Below are 19,766 nucleotides of genomic sequence, written 5' to 3'. Positions count from 1 at the left end.
TTGGTAAGAAATAAAAAATTCATTTAAACTGTTTACTTGTTTTTAAATTGGTTCGATTTCTACCGGGCGGCAACTTGCCTTTACTTCAGGAGAAAGATCATCGAAATAAGGATGATCGAGTGCTGCCTTTGCAGATATCCTCTCTGCTGGATCATATCTGAGCATCTTAGCAATCAAGTCTATCAGTAAAGGATCAGCTCCTTCGATAACTGTAGATAAATCTTTTGGTCTCCATGATGGAAAAGTAGATGAATATGATGGTAACTGTGTCACTCCGGGGAAAGTCGCTTCTGTTGGGGTCCCAAGAATTTTGAAAATTGCAAAAAGTTGGTCGATCTCTGAATCGCCTGCAAAAAGTGGCTTCTTGGTAACCATTTCTGCAAGAATACACCCTGTGCTCCAAATGTCGATTGGAAGAGAATAGAATTTTGAGCCAAGAAGAATTTCTGGCGCACGATACCATAATGTAACAACTTCATGTGTGTAATTTCGAAGTGGAATTGTAAAAGCGCGAGCAAGACCAAAGTCACAAATTTTGATAAAGCCTCTCCTGTTGATGAGAAGATTTTGTGGTTTCATATCACGATGGATAATGCGATGACAATGACAATAACATAAACCTGCAATAATCTGATACGCATAAGACTTGATCAATTCAGGACGAATTGGGCCGCGTCTGTCATTCAAATAAGCTCTTAAATCTTTATCAAGATATTCAAATGCAAGTGTTAAGTTTCCTTGGCAATTAATAACTTCGCGTAAATGAACAATGTTTGGATGGTGGAGTTCTTTTAGTATCGAAATTTCACGAATTGAAGTTGGTGGGATTCCTTCTTCTTCTTGATCAAGAATAATACGCTTAAGAGCAACAATTTCTTTATCACGCTTGTCAATAGCTTTGTATACAACACCGTAGGTACCTTTTCCTAATTTTTCGAGCCTTTGATAGTTATCGAGCGACATCTATAAAATAATGATAAACGTCACTAGGCTCAACCGTCGCAAACGTAAGTTTCAATAAAATTTTGATAAAAGAAAATATTTCAATTTTGTGGCTAATTGTGAGAAAATATGAAATGCCAGAATTACGTTTGTTATTGTGGCAATGACGCTTATTCTCTTTATATGAATTTATTAACACTTATCAATTTGAATACATCCATGCGCTTCCAAAAGTTACCTTCAAAAAATTTTTCAAAATATTTTATTAATGATTCAGCATCTAAACATTTTTAATTAAAATTTCATCAAATGTCAATTAAAATTTATGTTAAGCCAGAGCTTGTGCTACCATAGGCGATTAATTGATTATCCTCATTTCAATTAACTCTCTTAAAATCGAATAACTTTGATTTAGAAAAAATTATAAACATAAAATTTTGGCTATCTAAACAGTTTTCAATGAATGTTCTTCCTGAAATAAAATCATTACTTTCAAATATTTTTAAAAAAATTATTTGGTCAATCAATGTTCCAAATTAATTTTTAATTATTCAAGTATTATATCAAAAAAACAATAGAATACGCACTCCTGCTCATAGTGCAACAAATTTTATTTAATTTAAAACCAAATAGTTGGATCATATGATCATATAATTAAAAAGTGATCAAAACATAAAGCACACATATTAAAGTTGAAATTCTGTAATTGCAAGAAAGATTGAAATACATAATAAAATTGCAAACAGATGTATAATGTTTTCAAAAACAAAAATTTAAAACTAAAACACATCGTTACTAAACTATTATGAGTTTTAATTTTCAGTGTCACTCGATTTTAATCTCGCTTTTTGTTCTTTTGCTTAGGAAAGGTTAAGAATTTTTTGTGCACAAAAAATAAATTTTTGATTGCTTTATTTTATCGTTACTTCAGCACTTTTGGATGGCGATCGCTTTTCAAATACTTTTTGGTTAGTTAAACTAGTTTTTCTATTCGAACCGGCCATTATTACGGTCATTTCGAAAAAAGAATTTTTTTAAATGGTGGGCATTCAATAAAACGAAATTGAGAGTCAGATGCCATTTAATTCAATTTTATCACACATAGGCAAAACGTTCCTCAGATCTTTTCTTCTTCTAATTTTTTTAAATGTTTTGTCGTACCAAATAGGACACATAAACTCCCAACGCTCTTTCCAAGGTAATTCTAATTTTTATGTTGATGCTCCTATTAAATATGATTCCTTATCATATTCAATTTCTTTCATATCTTCTAATGTTCAAGCATACTCATTGACCAACACTGCTGTATCAACTTTATCACCCTCACTTACACTATCAAATACTCTTGCATTTTCAGATGTTGATATACCATCAAACTCTATTACAGAATTTCCAACTTATACATCATCAAACTCGATAACGCAAATAGACACACTTGTTGATGAAGATTCATATACTTTTTCGCCAACGTTAGTTGTTGTGCCCTCGAATATTCCAATTTCGAATACATTCATAGAAACAAATACATTTATTATAGAAAATACGAATGCACTCACTCTTTCCCCATCACGCACACTTTCTAATACAAATACAGCCATTCATTCATTCCATACAGTCAGTGGAGGCTTTGCATACAGAGTAACCAATTCGATAACGCAAACAGATTCAATTACATATGTAAATTCATATGAATTAACACAAACAATGGTAATATCCAATACAATAACTTTATCAGAGACATTTACACAATCAAATACATTTATTGAGTCATTAACATTTGTTTTGTCGAATACAATATCAAAAACACAATCATTAACTGAATCAAATATAATTACATTATCACAAACATTAGATCAATCAATTACAAAAGTTTTCCAAATATTAACAAATGTTATTACATGTTCACCAACGATTATTTCGACAGATATTATAACTAATTCATTTATATTAACTAAAACAATAACATTAACTCAAACGGAGATTGAAACTTTAGACAATTTAACATATTCATTGTTGTATACGAATACATTTTCTATTATTTCAGGAATTACAAATTCTTTAACGATTACATTTCATAATTCTAATTATATAATTACAAACATCGAATTTGTTTATTATTATTATACATTTATTCATTTCTCATATTATATAAGTTTTTATCCACATTTATATATTGATGATAGTAATGTGGACGATTCAAATGATATTAATATTATTAATGTTATTATCGGATGTGTCGTCGCAGCAGTTGTTTTAATTGTTGTGCTCATAGTTGTAATTATTCGTTTTAAGTATTATAAAAAATCGGAAGATAACGAAGAATCATTGGATATAAGTTCAGAAGATGAAAACGAAATTAAATTTTATAAAGGCGCAATGTTAAATGATATTAGTGCAGATCCATTTGCTAAAGATTTTCAAGAACAAAATTTTGTGCCACAATTATGATGAATTATATGATATATAATAATAAAAATAATAATTGGATTTTTTAAGTGTTATTCTTATTAAAGATTAAGTTATTTTACAACTGCCTCAAGATGGTAATATAAAACTTTAAGTATCTTTGGTATTTGTATCATTTCATTCTTTTTCTTGAAGTAATTTGACGATTTCTATTTCCCCTTTCTCTGAAGCTAAAATAAGTGCTGTCTTAAATGTTTCAAATAACTTCCAAATAATTTATTGATATTCTAAATATTAAAAATAAATATTATCTTTAGCATTAATATCAATTCCTTCTTGTTCAAGAAGTAATTTAACTATTTCTGTATGACCATCTATAGATGCTTTCATAAGTGCTGTATTAAATAATTTAAATAATTTCCAAATATTATTTTGAAATATCAAATTATTAAAATAATTTCTAAATAAAACAAATAAATATCTTTAGCATTAATATCAATTCCTTCTTGTTCAAGAAGTAATTTGACTGTTTTTGTATGACCATAAATAGATGCTTTCATAAGATCTGTTTCAAATATTTTCAATAATCTCCGAATTTTATTTTGAAATATAAAATAAAACATATAAATACTTTTAGAATTTACATCATATCCTTCTTGTTCAAGAAGAAATTTAACTATTTCCATGTGACCTTCTTCAGATGCCCATATTAGTGCTGATTTAAAAAATTTCAATAAGTTCCATAGTATTATTAAAACTTACAACAAAAAACATATATAAATATCAGAAGCATTGATATTAATTTCTTTATTTTTAACAAGTAATTTAACTATTTCTATGTGATTGTTTTTTGATGCTAACATAAGCGGTGTCCAAAATAATATATATAATTATCATATATTATTATGAAATATGAAATCATTAGAATAAACTCGAATTAAAAAAAATTTATAAAAGTTCGAGCATTTACATTTGTTTCTTTATGTTCAAGAAGTAATTTGACGATTTCTGTTTTCCCTTCCTCTGAAGCTAATGCAAGTACTGTATGAAATGATTTGAAAAAATTCCAAATAACATTTTAAAACAGAAAATCAGAGAAATAAACTCTAAATAAAATAAACAAATTTTCATTGTATGATTAATACCAATTTCTTTTTGTCCAAGTAGGAATTTAACCATTTCTATCTGATTGTTTAGAGTTGCATACATAAGTGCTGTTTTAAATAATTTAAATTATTTCCAAATATTATGTTGAAATCTCAAACCATTAAAATGAATACTAAACAAAACAAATAAATATCTTTAGTATTAATATCAATTCTTTCTTGTTCAAGCAGCAATTTAATTATTTCCGTATGGCCATTATATGATGCTTCCATAAATCCTCTTTTAAATAATTTGCTTAATTTAACAATATATTTATTAAATTTGAAATTATTTAAATAAATTACAAATTTTTAAAATATACAACTCTATCACTATTATCAACTCCTTTTTGTTCAAGAATTAATTTAACTATTTCTATATGTCCATATTTAGATGCCATTAAAAGTGCTTTCCAAAATAATTTGATTAATTTAACAATATATTTTTTAAATTTGAAATTAATAAAATAAATACCTTTATAATTATTATCAATTCCTTTTTGTTCAAGAATTAATTTAACTATTTCTATATGTCCATTTTCAGATGCTGAAATAAGTGCTGTTTTAAATAATTTAAAGAATTTCCAAATATTATTTTGTGTTATAAAATTTTTAAAATAAATATCAAAGAAAACAAATAAAATTTTTCAGCATTAGTATCAATTCCTTTTTGTTCAAGAAGCAATTCAACTATTTCTATATAACCATTTTCAGATGCTAAAATAAGTGCTGTTTCAAATAATTTAAATAAATTCCAAATATTATTTTGATACCCAAAAATATCAAAATAAAATCTATCTTTAGCATTTATATCAATTCCATTTTGTTCGAGAAGCAATTTAACAATTTCTATATAACCATTTTCAGATGCTAAAATAAGTGCTGTTTCAAATAATTTCAATAATTTCCAAATATTATTTTGAATTTTTAAATCATTAAAATAAATCCAAAGAAAAACATATAAATATCTACAGCATTTATATTAATTTCTTCTTGTTCTAAAATATATTTTACAAGTTCAAAATTACCTGATTCAGAAGCAAAAACTAAAATATTCTTTGGAATTTGATTGCTTTGAGAAAAGTACTTAACAAGATATAAGTTACCAACTTTTGCAGATGTAATAATGAAATCATCATTAGATTTCATATTAACTTCAATTAAATATGTTAAAATTTCAAAGTTATAATTCGAAATACACATATTTCCTATTTTTTCTAAATCATTAATTTTTTCAATTTTATTTTCATAAAGATATTTAAAGATATCATTTCGATGAAATCTAATTGCTGTTTCATATGCATCATCAAAATTTGAATGATTTTGTTCACATAAATGAATTATTTCTAAATTTCCACCAGCAACTGCATATTTAGCTGTATTAATTACATTAGCACCATTCATAAGTAAAAATTTAAAACATTTAACAGATCCAAAATATGCTGCGTAATCAATTAATGAAACATTTTTTTTATTTATAAATGAACATCTTTCATAAAGTGATGACTCAACTTCTTGATCAAAATCAAATTTTGTTTGTGATGTTATTTCTTGAAGTTTTTCTATTTCATCATTTCGAATTATTTTTGCAATTTCATTTGGATTAACTCCTTCTTTAATTAACTTTTTATGAAGTTCCCAATCATTCTTTGATAGTTTTTCATAATTTTTAAGCAACATATCTTCAAATATATAATAATATTTCCTTTTGTTTTCGTTTTCTGATTTATAATGTGCAAAATATTTTGATTTAATGTTTTTAGTTACTATTTTGCTTATTAAATTTTTCTCAATCATTTTCTCTATTAAATAATATGATTCTTGTGAAAAATTTGTGGATTTTGGTAATAAACATTCAGCAAAAATTTCAATGATTTTGCGGTTACTTATATTTATTTCTTCTTTCACTTGAACTAATTCCAAATAATTTAAACATCCATCAGCCATATCATTTTTGGATATGAATTTAAAGTAAACTAAACGACTTATGATATAATTAAAAGAACATGGAAAATTTGCATCAAATAATTTCATTGTATCCTGTGCTGATAACTCTGTGTTTTCTTTCGTTAAATTGAATATGATTATTTCAAGTGATCGAAGTGATTCCAAGAAATTAAAGTTTCCATGCATGTTGGTCATAGTCAAAAATGGCAAATAAACGTTCATTTCCACGAAAATGAATAGAAAACGATTATTCAAAAAATGAATAAACGGTTTCCCCAAAAATTTATTTTTTTCCAAGAAATTTCGGTGGTTGAATGTAACACTTACGATTAAAAATAACAAAATTTCTACCGAATGATGTATTTTTTATTTATCGAAATATTAAGATTTTTTATAAAATATGATAGATAATTAAATTTTAATGATAATGATGGAAATTGGATCAAAACGGATTGTTAATTATGCGAATTTTACCAACTGATGACCGGAGAGACTCTATCAAACGCATGGGGGAGATTTGTCAAAATGTAAAAGAAAAAATTAAGTCGATCTTAAAAAGCTAAGTGTGGATTTCTATATTTATTGACGAACTTTCAAGGTTTTCCAGAGGTTTTGAGGAATTTGTGCATCAACAAACAAACATACATTTCCCTTGGACAATATTACACCTGATGATATGAATAGAAAAAAACAAACTATGAAAAGAATAATTAATACAAATGTTCGAAAACGCCTTAATGGTTGCATCATTCTTAAATCCTTTTTTGAATTGGAAAGCTGTAGTTATTCCAGAAGAAGATTTACCTCCAGAAATTCAAAATTCAAAAAAAAAGTTTATTTACTTAATATCTATTGTTCCTGTATTCACATCTTCCGATATTACAAATGAACCAGAGAGCGATGCAAAATTTACTGAGCGTAAGGTCGGAGAAATAATAGAAGAAGATGGAAACGAAATTGAATTCATGATCAATATGAAAAGGAGAAATGGTGATAATATTAAATCATGGTGGAAAGCAACATGCAATTATTACCCAACCTCTATAGCGTAGCATCAACTAATGATTCTCAGAGCAACTTCTGCATGCGTATAAAGAGTTTTTAATAAGGGAAGATATATATTGAATGATTATGTTGCATCGATGAAAAAGCAAAAGATGGCAAAGAGAGTCATGTTATATTGTAATAAAGATCTCACTGATGAGGCTGTAAATGAATACAATTTTGAATATAGAACTTGGATCAAAAATTCGGTTTCAATTAAAAACTCTAAATCGTAAAACAAAACAAAAAACCAATAAAAACATTTTTTAGCCACTGGCTGTGGCTGAACTGAGCAAAGTTGGCTGTGGTTGGGCTTTACACGAAATGATAAAAATATTTAAAGTTAATCCTATATTTAACGTTCAATTTTAATTAATTACAAAAGAATTGGAAAACATTTTTTTGATCATAATAATTTTATGGAAAATCATCTAAAAACAATGAAATATTCGCAAAACAATTTTGAATTTAATTTTTATTGAAATAATCATATATTTAATGTAATGTCTTGTCAATCATATCAGATTCCAATCCCGAAACCTCTTTCTGTAAGTTTTTTACAAGTTTTTCTAATGCCATAATTGCATCTTGGTGCAGCTTTAGTGCAGTTACGATTGGCATAAGTGAGTTTTTTTCAATTGCAGTTTGCATTGAAGATCTGTTATCTTGCATCGATTTAGCTTTGGTCTGAAGTTTTGATATGAGGCTCCTTTGAGTGTCTTCTTCGAGTCTGAGCTTTTCAAGTGTCATTTTCATTTCGTTTTCAATTTTGCCAAATTGATTATTTTGATCTTCGCTTTCAACAAACTTCATCAGAAGCTGGTTAGTTGTGTAAGCATTTTGTTTTATCTTCTCAAAGGAGCCTTGGAGCTCTGTAGCATAAAATGTGTTCATTTCTTTGAGTTTGGCTTTATACATATCTATGCGCTCTTGGATTTGGGCGCTAACCTTCTTCTGACTCTCAGAGCGCTCTTTTAAGCCTTCGAAACCAAAAACAGGGCAGGGTACAAGATGATCTGGATCTGGGCTTTCTGTGCAGATTTTGATCCAATCGGCTTCTGGAATATTATTAGGACATGTAGGAACAGTGTTGTTGATCTTTTTATTATAGAATACAAAACAAAAACGATATGCTGGTGAGTCAGGAGTATAAGCACATCTTAAATTCCAAACCCTATTAAATAATGGATCTGCTGTTAAGGTTGCCACGTGTTCGACACTTGGAGTACTTGATCGACCAGTTGTTGAAGGCCATAAACTATTAGTTGTATTTGATGTGCCTTTTTGTCCTCCAGTTGTAAATCCACCTGCTGCCTGGGTGGTTGACCCAAAAAGACTGGTTCCCGTATTGAAGTTGAAACCCGTAGAGGTATTACTGGTTGTCATCAGGTGTTTACAAATCTGGGGCGCCCCTTTTGAAAGGACACCATTTCCTATCGGCTTATGAATTTTTCAATATGACGATGGAGCTTTTCGATTAAAAAGACAATTTTTAACGGTTTTCAGGTGTAAAGTTATCTTTCATCAAATAAAAATTTTTTAATTTTCGGTAGTTATTAGTCATTTACTACTTTTTTAAGGTATGGAATAACTTCAGGATTCTTAATTGTAGGTGGTTCTTCTACATCAAGTTTTGCGACGATTCCTCTAAGAAGCATTCGAATGATTTTCTCGCTTCTTGTTTTAGGTAAATCATCAACAAGATAAACAACCGACGGCCTTCCAATTGCACCAAACTTTGCAAACACTGCGTCCTTCACTTCACTTTTCATTTTTTCTGACTTATCGTCGGTTACAACAAAAGCAACAATTGATTGGCCAGTTAAAGGATGTGGCACACCAATGACAGCGGCTTCTTTAGCTTTCGGATGTTCCATAATTGCTGCTTCGACTTCAGCGGGTCCAACGCGGTGACCGTTTACGCAAAGTTGATCGTCAGTTCTTCCAGTGATCTTCAGATAGCCATCAGCATCAATGGCAGCAACGTCTCCAGTCGAGAAATAGTTTGTACCAGGTATGATGTATTTCTTTACAAACTTATCGTGACCTGCTAAACAATCATTTGCTAGACCTGGCCATGGTGAAGCAATACATAAAAGGGCATCACTCTTGGGTTGTGAATGCTTAGATGTTGAACCAATTAAGTGATGATCTTTCGGATCAAGAAGAACAAGTTCAGTACCAAATAATGGTTGTCCAATGTAACCAGGTTTCATTTGATGATGTCCAGGAATAGAAGTTGCTATGATTGATCCCATTTCAGTTTGCCAGTATGTATCAACAATTGAGCATCTTCTTTTACCAAGAGTTTCAAATAAAAACTTCCATGTCGTATCGTCTAACGTCTCCCCGACAGAGCCGATAACTCTTAACGAACTTAAGTCAAATTCGTCGATTTTTTCAATGTTCTTAGAAATTGACGCTGAAATTGCCCTCGCAGCAGAAGGTGAAGTGTAAAAGTGCGTCAGTTTAAGTGAACTGATTAATTTCCATGAACGAGTTGCGTCCGGATATAATGGTAAGCCACCGAAGACTAACGTTGTCACGCCGTTAAGTAATGGGCCATAACAAACATAAGTATGACCAGTAATCCATCCAAGATCAGATGTACAACCAAACACATCTCCAGGATAAATCGAAAAAACAAATCGATGTGTAAGAGCAGCAGCTACAGAATACCCACCGCATCTATGGATAATACCTTTTGGATTACCAGTTGATCCTGATGTATATAAATAAAATAATGGATCTCTTGATTGCATTGGAACACATTCACATGTGCTTGAGGCCGATTCAAGGAGTTTAGATAGAGAAACATCTCTGCCCTCTTTCATTTGGACGGGGAGATTGATTAATTCGCAGACAATTACATGTTCTACTGATTTGCAATTATCGATAATTTCATCAAGTGTCTTTTTCATTGTTATAACTTTGGTGGCTCTGTCATACCCATTTGCTGTGATAATAACTTTAGGTTGGCAATCAATAATTCTGAATTGAAGAGCATCTCCTCGAAATGCACCGAAAATTAGTGAATGAACAGCACCAATTCTGGCACAGGCAAGCATGGAAATGATGGCCTCGCAGCAAACTGGTAGGAAAATTACTACGACAGAACCTTTTGTAACACCATAAGATTTAAGAACATTGGCCATTTTCGAAACGCGTGTAAGAAGTTCGCCGTATGTTACTGAGCATCCTTGGTTTTCTTCGTTTCCTTCGTAAATTAATGCAACTCTGTTGGGATCAACTTTTGCATGACGATCAACGCAATTATAGCAAACGTTAAGTTCTCCACCATCATACCATATGCTATCTTTGTCTCCAATTTTTCCAATTACATTTATAAAATTAGTTGAATTCCAATCAATTAATTGTTTGGCAACATCTTCCCAGAAATTTTCCCTGTTTTTTAGGTCTGGCTTTGTGGCAGCATCTATCATGTCTTGATAGGAGGAGTATCCCTCTAATGGGATTGGCGGACGGAACAAATCCTTTTCCATTATAAATGTGCTGATTTTTATCACCACTTTTTAAATACATAAATTGAGTAAGACACAACCCCCTATTGCGATCAGAAAAAAGCATTTTCTTATTCAAAAAGTCGCGACGGTTATTTTGTCGCAAATTTATGACCAACTTCAAAAGACATCCTCTGGTCATTCATAGACAATTTCCTCATTATTAAAGCAAGTTAATTCTAAAATTAAAAACGTTTAATCACGTAAAATAAATATTATCCTAATATCTTATCAATAACAGTTTGAGGCGCATTTGCATTGACCAAAAGCTTCTCAATTACATCAGGTGGAAGAGACAGCTTCTTAATAACAAGCCCTTTCCGAAGGTATTGGCTTGACATTATTGCTTCCCAATTCATCCTTTTCGTATTTGCTTCAACTAAACATGTGACAACAACATAAGGCGAAACTCTCATTTCGTTTATAAACGATGTCTGTTTGTTGTTCGCAAAAGCAAAGCGAATTGTTTCTGCAAATGAGTCAAGAGGCAAATTTGTCGAACTCTGATTTGTGATTTCAGCACGAATTAGATTGACTTTTGTAAACCTTTCGAGTGCCTTCCGGTAAAAAGAGTCTGGGGGAAGACTGTTTTGAAATCTTTGAAGTTTGAAAATATTCATGTTACGATATTGTGAAATAAATCGTTTTCGCGAGCTTCTACTATCAACAGTCATTATTTGTTTTTGCCTGAGTTCACTTTGAAATTTTTCAAGAACTTGTTGACCTAATATTTGATAAATTTGATTTGTTGTCCATTGAATCAATTTTGTATCTTTGTTTTTAGCAGCATATTCATACAAAGACCTAAGGCTTGCATATGATTGTGTATACTTTAGTGGAATAGAAAACCCTTCACGAACTGCTTTCGCAACTAATTCGGGCATTAGTCCAGGTGTTGTAGTTCCATTAAAAATCCCTTGTAATCCTCTTAATACAGCAACATCTTCATGAAGAGATTCAAATTGACATTGTGCTGCTATGATTTCTGTTTTTGTCATTGTGCTTTGTTAAATTTTTACCGAAATAACCGCCACAGCGGGGCACCCCAATTCAAAATCTCAAAAATCAAATGAACGAAATAAAATGTACTTCATGCCAGACAAAAATTAATAATGGGGAAACTACTTTTTCATGTCCATTTTGTAATTTTATATTTTGCGCACGTTGCGCTCGAAGTTATTCAGATTTTTCAAGATTCAAGTGCATAAAATGTGGTCAAATTTCAGACTTACCACCAGCATTTCGAGAACAAAAAAGGCAAAATAATACAATTGTCAATTGCTCACATTTAGTTGATGTAAGAGTTATACAAAGAGATCTTGTTTATATAGTTGGAATACCTATAAAATATGCACACGAAGATACCCTTCTCAAATATGAATTTTTTGGTCAGTATGGGCCTATAAAGAAAGTTGTTGTTAATTCATCACATATCCATTCTCTTCCAAATCAAAATCTTTCTGTTTCAGCTTACATCACATTTCGTAATTACGAAGACGCTATGGAGTGTATTTATTCACTTGAGAATTTTGTGCTTGAAGGGAATCAATTGAAAGCATCATTTGGCACCACAAAATATTGTTCCTCTTTTCTTCGTGGCCAACGTTGTACTAATCCCGAATGTATGTATTTACACCATAGTGGCGAGCAAAGTGACTCTTTTAGCAAAGATGAAATCACTGGCTCATCAAGCAGATTTGTTGATATCACTCGTCCAACACGTCCACCTGATTATAATGACTATCTTAAGCAAGACAAGAGGCCAACAATCCTACCACCACGGCGTATCATGAAGAAGGCTTCAGTCGTGATCAAAAAAGCCCATCAAAAAACCGCCGACAACAGCTCATTTTTCGATTATTTAAATAAGGAAGAAAAACCAGAGCCAATTGTGTTCGAAGATCATCCAGGCGTTGCATTGAATGTACAACTAAGGCTTGGAGGTCCATCCGTTCGATCTGTTTTTAATACTTTGCTTTCAGAACAATAGAATTATTGCGGTATGTTTCAATAAAGAATTGTTTATACATAAAATTTGGTTTTGCTTTAATTGAAAATTATATCTTTTTTTAAAAAAATCAAACAATTTGCTAATAAAAGAGTTGTTATTCATGATTATTATGATCCATTATATACAATCATCATAACATTACTCATGTCAATCAAATGCAAATTTTGCAAGTTTTAGTCTATATTAGTTAAAAGATTTATCTTGAAAAAAAGTCACGTAACGAATACTTTATTTATAAAAGAACAATTTTTTCTTCGTCAAGTAACGATTTGACATGCTCAATTCGGGCGAAATAAATTTGATTTTTCTTTAGATCAACAACTTCATTTGTCGCATTGCTAGACAATAATGTTGATCCTGCATCGACCAAGGATTTGAAAAACACAAAAGAAGATAAATCTTCTTCCTCTTGTGTGAATTCTAATGCTGTATCTCCAAGTGCTGTTTTAAATATTGTCGCAAATTCACCGCAAAATTTTGCTTCTGCAGGTGATAGTTTTTCTGCAATAGGTATCACCATCTTCGAAACTGATAATTGAATTTTTTTTAAGCGAGCTGTAAAATAAACCTGCATGAGATAGTTCCAGCGAAGCATTTCCAATTCCATTGCTTGGCAAAACTTTTGTTGGATTGCATCAAGTTCATTCATTTGTTCTTTTAATGTATTTATCACTCCTTTTTGATTTTGCATGACCTCATTAATTTCTTCTACTAATTCCTGTTGGTATGGAAGGAGTAAGGTTGTTGATCGTTCATTACTCACCGCGTTTATAAAGCGAGAAACGAGAGACATAGGAAGTGCTTCCCGCCAAACGATAGATGCACTTTTCGACCGTTTTTTGCTGACACATTTTCAAGCTTAAAAAAATCTTTTCCATCTGATTATAAGGGAAAATTAGATTTAATATAATAAAAACAAATTCAGTATGTTGCAGGTAAACATTTTTTTAAATTTTTTTTTCATTATATATCAAAATTTATTCAATTTTTTTGTTAGCTTTCAAGTGTTACCCAAATACTACAATAAGTGAAGTTTATGTTATTGTATATAAATGAACTACAATTTGTTTAGATGGTTTGTTTTCGAGTGAAAAAATTTTTCAAGGGTAAATTTTACCAAACGATACGCCTTAAAAGATGATTCATGCGGTTGCTCTGATTTCGCATGCTGGTAAACTTATATTAGCCAGACAATTTACACATGAAAATAGGAGTCAAATAGAAGGTGAATTGGCGGCTTTTCCGAAGCTGGCACAAGCTTCAAAACATTCATACATTGATACAGAAGATATTCGTTTTGTTTTTCAAGATATGGGCGAAACATACCTCGTTGTTATTGCATCCAAGGATTCTAATATAGTTGAAACACTAGAAGCACTTTCTCTCCTTGTTGATGTAACAAGAACTATTGCAACAGATTTCACAGAAGAAAAAATAATTTCACATGGATTAGATTTAATTTTTGCATATGATGAATGTGTTATAGATGGATTCAAACAAAGCTTTACACCATCTGATATCATTCGATTCCTCAAAATGGATTCTGCTGAAGAACGCGAATTTATCCGTCAACGTGAAGAAAAAGAAGCACGAGCTGCGGAAGAACTTAAACGAAAAATGCTTGAACTTGAAGAACAAAAATCAGGCAAACAATTTACTTCATCTTCAACAACATCAACATATTCACAGCCAACTGTTCTCGTTGATGCTCCTCCTCCATCAACACCGAAACCAGAAGCACCTCGTCATCATCATGGAATGGTATTATCTCGTCGGGATACGAAATCCCGAGCTCAACAAGTTCTTGCAGAAGAAGGGATCAAAGCTCCAGATCTTACACCACAAGAAAAAACTGCTGAATCTTCATCACCTGGATTTCGTATTCTTATTCAAGAACGTATTACTGCTTTTATCACTCGCCTAGGATCTGTTCATGAGTTTGCTGTTGAAGGTCGATTGATTACTTCTTGTTCAAGTTCAGCTTCTGCACTTATACATATTGGTGGAGATCTTCGAACAGATAAATATCGATACAAGCCAATGCAGCAACCACGAGGAACCTTATGGAGTGAAGATCGGAAACTTATTTATGATAACAACACTGGCAAGTATAAGCCAGGATCTGACGTGTCACTTTTGTGCTGGAGGATGATTTCAACGGACATAAACGATATACCTATCGGCGTATCGTGCTGGGTGCCCCAAACCACCCAAACCAGCACCACTTTTTCAATTGAGGTTGAATTGAAAGACACAACTTTCAAAACAGATAATATTGAGGTAATAATTCCACTGGCTAATCCACGCGGAGTTAATGTGAGTATGTGTGATGGGTCAACTGAGGTGTTTGAAAGAGATCAGTATTTGAAATGGACACTTGATCAGTTGGATAAGGATAATACAACAGCAGAAATAGAAATGAATGTGCCTCCATGCGAAGAGGATTCGTTCTTCCCTGTTTCTGTTTCGTTTGTTGCATCTTCAACAATGTCAAAAATCGTTGTTGAATCAGTTGAACCTTCGGATGCTGATGCAGAAGAGTTACCTGAGGTAACAATTGTTAGTAATTGCTTTACAAATAAGTTCGAAATTCAATGAAAATAAAGTTTTACTTTTTTTTAATTTTAAAAATTTTAAAAATTAATATAAATATATAACTTTTTGGTAAATTATAAACATATACTTGATTGTACTTCTTGGGTTATATGTTATAGTTTAATATATTAAATGGAAAATATTAATTTTAAAATTTCGAAAATCGAAATTTGTGGACACATATTGGAACAAATAAACACAAATAAGATCAATGATGAGAGTAATTTAATTAATCATGAACGATTTAATTTGTATGTTATTTCGGAAAGAAATGTTATCTCCAAAATTAAATCCAAAATTTATGTGGCACACAAACATAAACCATTCAAATATGATATTTTTCTTATTAATTGTGCACTTAAAACTCAGAACGACCAAATAAGTCCCGCTGTTCAAAAACAAAATTTTGCATTGAATTATTATAGTAAACAATTGAATTTTTTCAATTGCGAAGAGATCACATTTTATCATTTCATTATCTTGATATAGAGGAATGGGTAAAGTACATGGTTCACTCGCTCAAGCAGGAAAGGTTCGCTCTAACACTCCAAAGGTTCCAAAGATGGAAAAGGAAAAGCCAGTACGTGGTCGAGCAGCAATGAGGAAGCATTATAACAAATATTATCTTTCAATGAATCCTGATGCTAAGCACAAAGTTGGTCCAAACTCACAAAATAAATAAACAACAAATGAATAATGAATGAAATTTAATAAAATAAGTTATGACATGTATTCACTTCGATTATTCACTCTTTAGGTAACTATAAAAAATATTAACATGTAAAAAGCTTTTGATGGCTCGATAAAATCAAATAATTTATGAGTAGAAAATCCTTTGTGGCTTCGTGAGTAGTGAACTTTTGTTTCTTCCCCAAACATTGTTGATTGTGTTTCTACATGTTATAGCTATGGTGGCTGTCTAATGACACTTGCTTATGGTTATGTTATTAAAAACCAAGATAGAAAATTCACTTGTAGATGATAATCCATATAAAGTTATTCAATGTTCTTGTAGGTTTGATGCATCTACGGCAGTTATTCAATGTTCTTGTAGGTTTGATGCATCTACGGCAGTTGCTCATGTTTCTTATTAAGTTGCTGTTATACCATATGAAGAAGATCTTCCATGGACCAGCATGCTGTATTGGATTAATGTTACTTAATTCAGTTTTCAATTATACACAAGTGGAATTTATGATGAAGCTCATCTTTCATCTTCTGATCTTGGTCATGCAGTCAAGTGTATTGGATTTGACGTAGATAGTACTACAAATTATTGGATCGTTCGTAACTCATGTGGAACTTCATGGGGCGAAGATGTCCCTATGAACAAGAACAAATAATTCTGCGTTGCATCAGGTGCCGTTATACCAATTGCATAAATAAACGAAATTCTTTTATTACATTTCATGAATATAACGCAATAATTTTTTATTTATTTCAAAATTCCATAAAATTCTACTTGTCGTTGATGAATCCCATCATCTCAGCGAACAGTTCGCCTTCAGCGTATTCTCTTGAAGTCGTTTCTCTTGCGATCACATCTGCCATTATTGCTGTCCATTTGGTTAAGAAGGGCATTGCCTTTGCCGGTAGAATCAGTGGGTAATCGTCCATCAAAAGTTTGTTTCTTGTGTTATCTTTTGCCTTTACGTAGACATCATATAATTTCATGTAATCGATATATTGATTCAAAATCGGATGAATGATAACATGCGCGAAATTAAAATGAGACTTAATCGTAGAAGTGTCGTATTCATTAGGGTTATCTGTCCAAACGATATGAATGTTATCATTTCCAATATGTCGTTTTTTCATAATTTGTTGTTCATCGTTTTCTTTAGTAGGCATCAAAGGCGCAACATGGAACATAACTTTATAAAACATATCTTCATAATAAATTGAATGTGTTCCATTTGTGAATCTTTTTGTGTCCAAAAGTCCATCATAACCTTTAAAGTTTCTTAGGTTCACACACTGACCTATAGCTAAAAGGTAACTTTGGAATAACGGCGTTGTATCATGTAAAGAATTTGCTAAAATTTCTTTTTGTGTGAATTGGTGCACCCCGACGTAAACTATGCCAATTTTTGTTTCACGTTTACCAGAAAACGTTAAAAGCTTATTAAGACCGTTAATATTATTTTCATTCAAATTTAAATAAGAAATTTTATTACCATACAAAAATGTATTAAACGTTAAAATTAACCCTGAAATTTTTGTATCGTTTGAATTATTGCTTTCAATATTTTGATGATTTTCGTTATTTTTCAAAGCATTATCAAAAGTGAATGAAGATAAATTTGTTGGAACATTTAATTGTAATTTTGTATCATGTTCATAACTTTGGAATTTTTCGGAATGTTTTTCTTTTTGGACTATTATTGGAACTATTTTATTTTCTTCCAAATTTGCAAAATTAATTTTGTTAATTGATTTCTTTGTTTGAACATTTTGTTGATTTTCTTTAATTGTTATATTATAAGAAGCAGCGTTAAATGCTTGTTTTGTTATTATATCAAATTGTTCTTCTTTAATTTTTTTATATACTGAGAAACTAATTGGCTTTTTAATAGTTATTATATCATTTGGAAGAATTTCCTTTAAAATTGTTTTATACTTTCCAAGTTTCGACAAGAAATTATTTATAATTATTCCTAAGTTATATAATTTTTGTTGATTATTTTTAATGTTTAATTCAAGTTCATCCAATAGTTTTATAAATTCATTATTTAATTGCGGATAAATTAATAATATATTGAATGAGATAGTCAAAAATTGAATGTATTCATCGACTTTTTTGAATTCGGGATTTGTTATCACATCAAAAATTGATTTCAAAATTTCTAATGGCAAATTCGGAAAATACTTTTCGATTTTCTTCTTCTCCAACAACAAAATCATCAAATTTTTGATTTCCCATGTTTCCAACAAGTTAAATCTTTCCAACAAATACTTATGTTGAATTTTCTTCTTTATATCTTTATCAGAATTGAACAAAACGACAATATGAAATACACATTGTATATTGAAGAATGACTTATTTTTAACATTTGCAATAATTTTATAGAAGATTGAAATGATCTTAAATCGATAATCATATAAATTGAAAGTTTTATCATTGAAATATATCATAATGTCTTTAATGATTTCATTTTCTTTATTACTTTGTACGAAATTATATACGAAATCGGGTATATTAACTGATTTATAATCGCAAGAAATTGAATAATAAGAAATTAATTGTTTTAAAATATTTTGAATTTTTTCGACATCGAATTCATTAAAATTATATTCGAACAAACTACAAATGAAAGGGATTAAAATTGCGATTTCCACATCATAAACATTTAAAGCGAAATGTAACACAATATCTTTCTTATTATTAATTACCAACCAAATTAATATTACATTCCAAATAAATTTTTGTTCGAAATTTAATGAGTTAAAATCGAAACAAACGATTAAATTCCAAATGGAAATTATTTGATTACATTTTTGTGTATCATCCAAAGTTTGATAAAACATATTTGGAACTATTTTATTTTGGAAGTTTGGTTCACCTTTATCATTTATAGCAGGCAAAAATATCTCTGCCAAGAAACATTTATTTAATTGGATATTACTTGGGAACAAATTCCCGATTTCGATTATATTTTTAATGAATATTTCATATAAATTCATTTCGTTCGGAAACAAACTAAAAACTAATGTCAAGAAATTAATAGCTTTTTCTTGTGTATAATTATCAGCTCTTAAATCGAAGAAGAAATATTCTTCCGAAGTTTTCAAATAATATTTTTCTAATTTATCTTTAATGGTTAATATCGGCGATTGTATTAAATCTTTAATTATTTTGACGTTCTTATGATCATTAATATTAACATCATAAAACAACAAAGAAAATACACTCGATAATATGATAATAAACACTCGAATGACATCAATTTGTGAAGCAACAATTTCACAACATCGTTTCCATAATGCCCAAATACTTAAATCAGTGATATTATTATCGAAAATTAATGTCAAAAATAAAAAACAAAAAATTAATGGATTCGGAGGATTAAAACGTGTACAAAAATATGTGAAGAAATCATAAAAATCAATTTTATGATACTTCGATAACGTGTTAAAGAAAAAACGAAATCGAAA

The 19,766-nt window shown here is 30.3% G+C and overlaps 8 protein-coding genes across 8 annotated transcripts; 2 read left to right on the top strand and 6 right to left on the bottom strand.

Moving 5' to 3' along the window:
• Positions 1 to 42: 42 nt before the first annotated feature.
• Positions 43 to 963, bottom strand: GO595_009173 (cyclin-dependent kinase 3; the record flags this gene model as incomplete). Its single annotated transcript, XM_067922829.1, has 1 exon — positions 43 to 963. One exon carries the CDS (start codon positions 961 to 963, stop codon positions 43 to 45), a length of 921 nt encoding a protein of 306 aa, XP_067770691.1.
• Positions 964 to 7,979: 7,016 nt separating this feature from the next.
• Positions 7,980 to 8,870, bottom strand: GO595_009172 (carbohydratebinding protein; the record flags this gene model as incomplete). The annotated part of the gene is made up of 1 exon (XM_067922828.1): positions 7,980 to 8,870. The coding sequence occupies one exon, from the start codon at positions 8,868 to 8,870 to the stop codon at positions 7,980 to 7,982; it is 891 nt and encodes a 296-aa protein (XP_067770690.1).
• A 170-nt stretch (positions 8,871 to 9,040) lies between these two features.
• On the bottom strand, positions 9,041 to 10,987 carry GO595_009171 (acetate--CoA ligase; the record flags this gene model as incomplete). The annotated part of the gene is made up of 1 exon (XM_067922827.1): positions 9,041 to 10,987. The coding sequence occupies one exon, from the start codon at positions 10,985 to 10,987 to the stop codon at positions 9,041 to 9,043; it is 1,947 nt and encodes a 648-aa protein (XP_067770689.1).
• A 233-nt stretch (positions 10,988 to 11,220) lies between these two features.
• Positions 11,221 to 12,003, bottom strand: GO595_009170 (uncharacterized protein; the record flags this gene model as incomplete). Its single annotated transcript, XM_067922826.1, has 1 exon — positions 11,221 to 12,003. The coding sequence occupies one exon, from the start codon at positions 12,001 to 12,003 to the stop codon at positions 11,221 to 11,223; it is 783 nt and encodes a 260-aa protein (XP_067770688.1).
• A 71-nt stretch (positions 12,004 to 12,074) lies between these two features.
• GO595_009169 (myb-like protein Q) lies at positions 12,075 to 12,995 on the top strand (the record flags this gene model as incomplete). Its single annotated transcript, XM_067922825.1, has 1 exon — positions 12,075 to 12,995. The coding sequence occupies one exon, from the start codon at positions 12,075 to 12,077 to the stop codon at positions 12,993 to 12,995; it is 921 nt and encodes a 306-aa protein (XP_067770687.1).
• A 253-nt stretch (positions 12,996 to 13,248) lies between these two features.
• GO595_009168 (Synthetic lethal mutants of dpb11-1 five family protein) lies at positions 13,249 to 13,809 on the bottom strand (the record flags this gene model as incomplete). The annotated part of the gene is made up of 1 exon (XM_067922824.1): positions 13,249 to 13,809. The coding sequence occupies one exon, from the start codon at positions 13,807 to 13,809 to the stop codon at positions 13,249 to 13,251; it is 561 nt and encodes a 186-aa protein (XP_067770686.1).
• Positions 13,810 to 14,153: 344 nt separating this feature from the next.
• On the top strand, positions 14,154 to 15,614 carry GO595_009167 (Coatomer subunit delta; the record flags this gene model as incomplete). Its single annotated transcript, XM_067922822.1, has 1 exon — positions 14,154 to 15,614. The coding sequence occupies one exon, from the start codon at positions 14,154 to 14,156 to the stop codon at positions 15,612 to 15,614; it is 1,461 nt and encodes a 486-aa protein (XP_067770685.1).
• Positions 15,615 to 17,069: 1,455 nt separating this feature from the next.
• On the bottom strand, positions 17,070 to 17,498 carry GO595_009166 (Rap/ran-GAP family protein; the record flags this gene model as incomplete). Its single annotated transcript, XM_067922821.1, has 1 exon — positions 17,070 to 17,498. The coding sequence occupies one exon, from the start codon at positions 17,496 to 17,498 to the stop codon at positions 17,070 to 17,072; it is 429 nt and encodes a 142-aa protein (XP_067770684.1).
• Between the last annotated feature and the right edge of the window lie 2,268 nt (positions 17,499 to 19,766).

This window comes from Histomonas meleagridis (genome assembly GCF_020186115.1).
Source record: "Histomonas meleagridis strain 2922-C6/04-10x chromosome Unknown contig_86, whole genome shotgun sequence".
In the NCBI taxonomy this organism is placed as follows: domain Eukaryota; phylum Parabasalia; order Tritrichomonadida; family Dientamoebidae; genus Histomonas; species Histomonas meleagridis.
The sequence above is the reverse complement of the archived record's forward strand: the minus strand, read 5'-3'. Positions and strand labels throughout refer to the sequence as shown.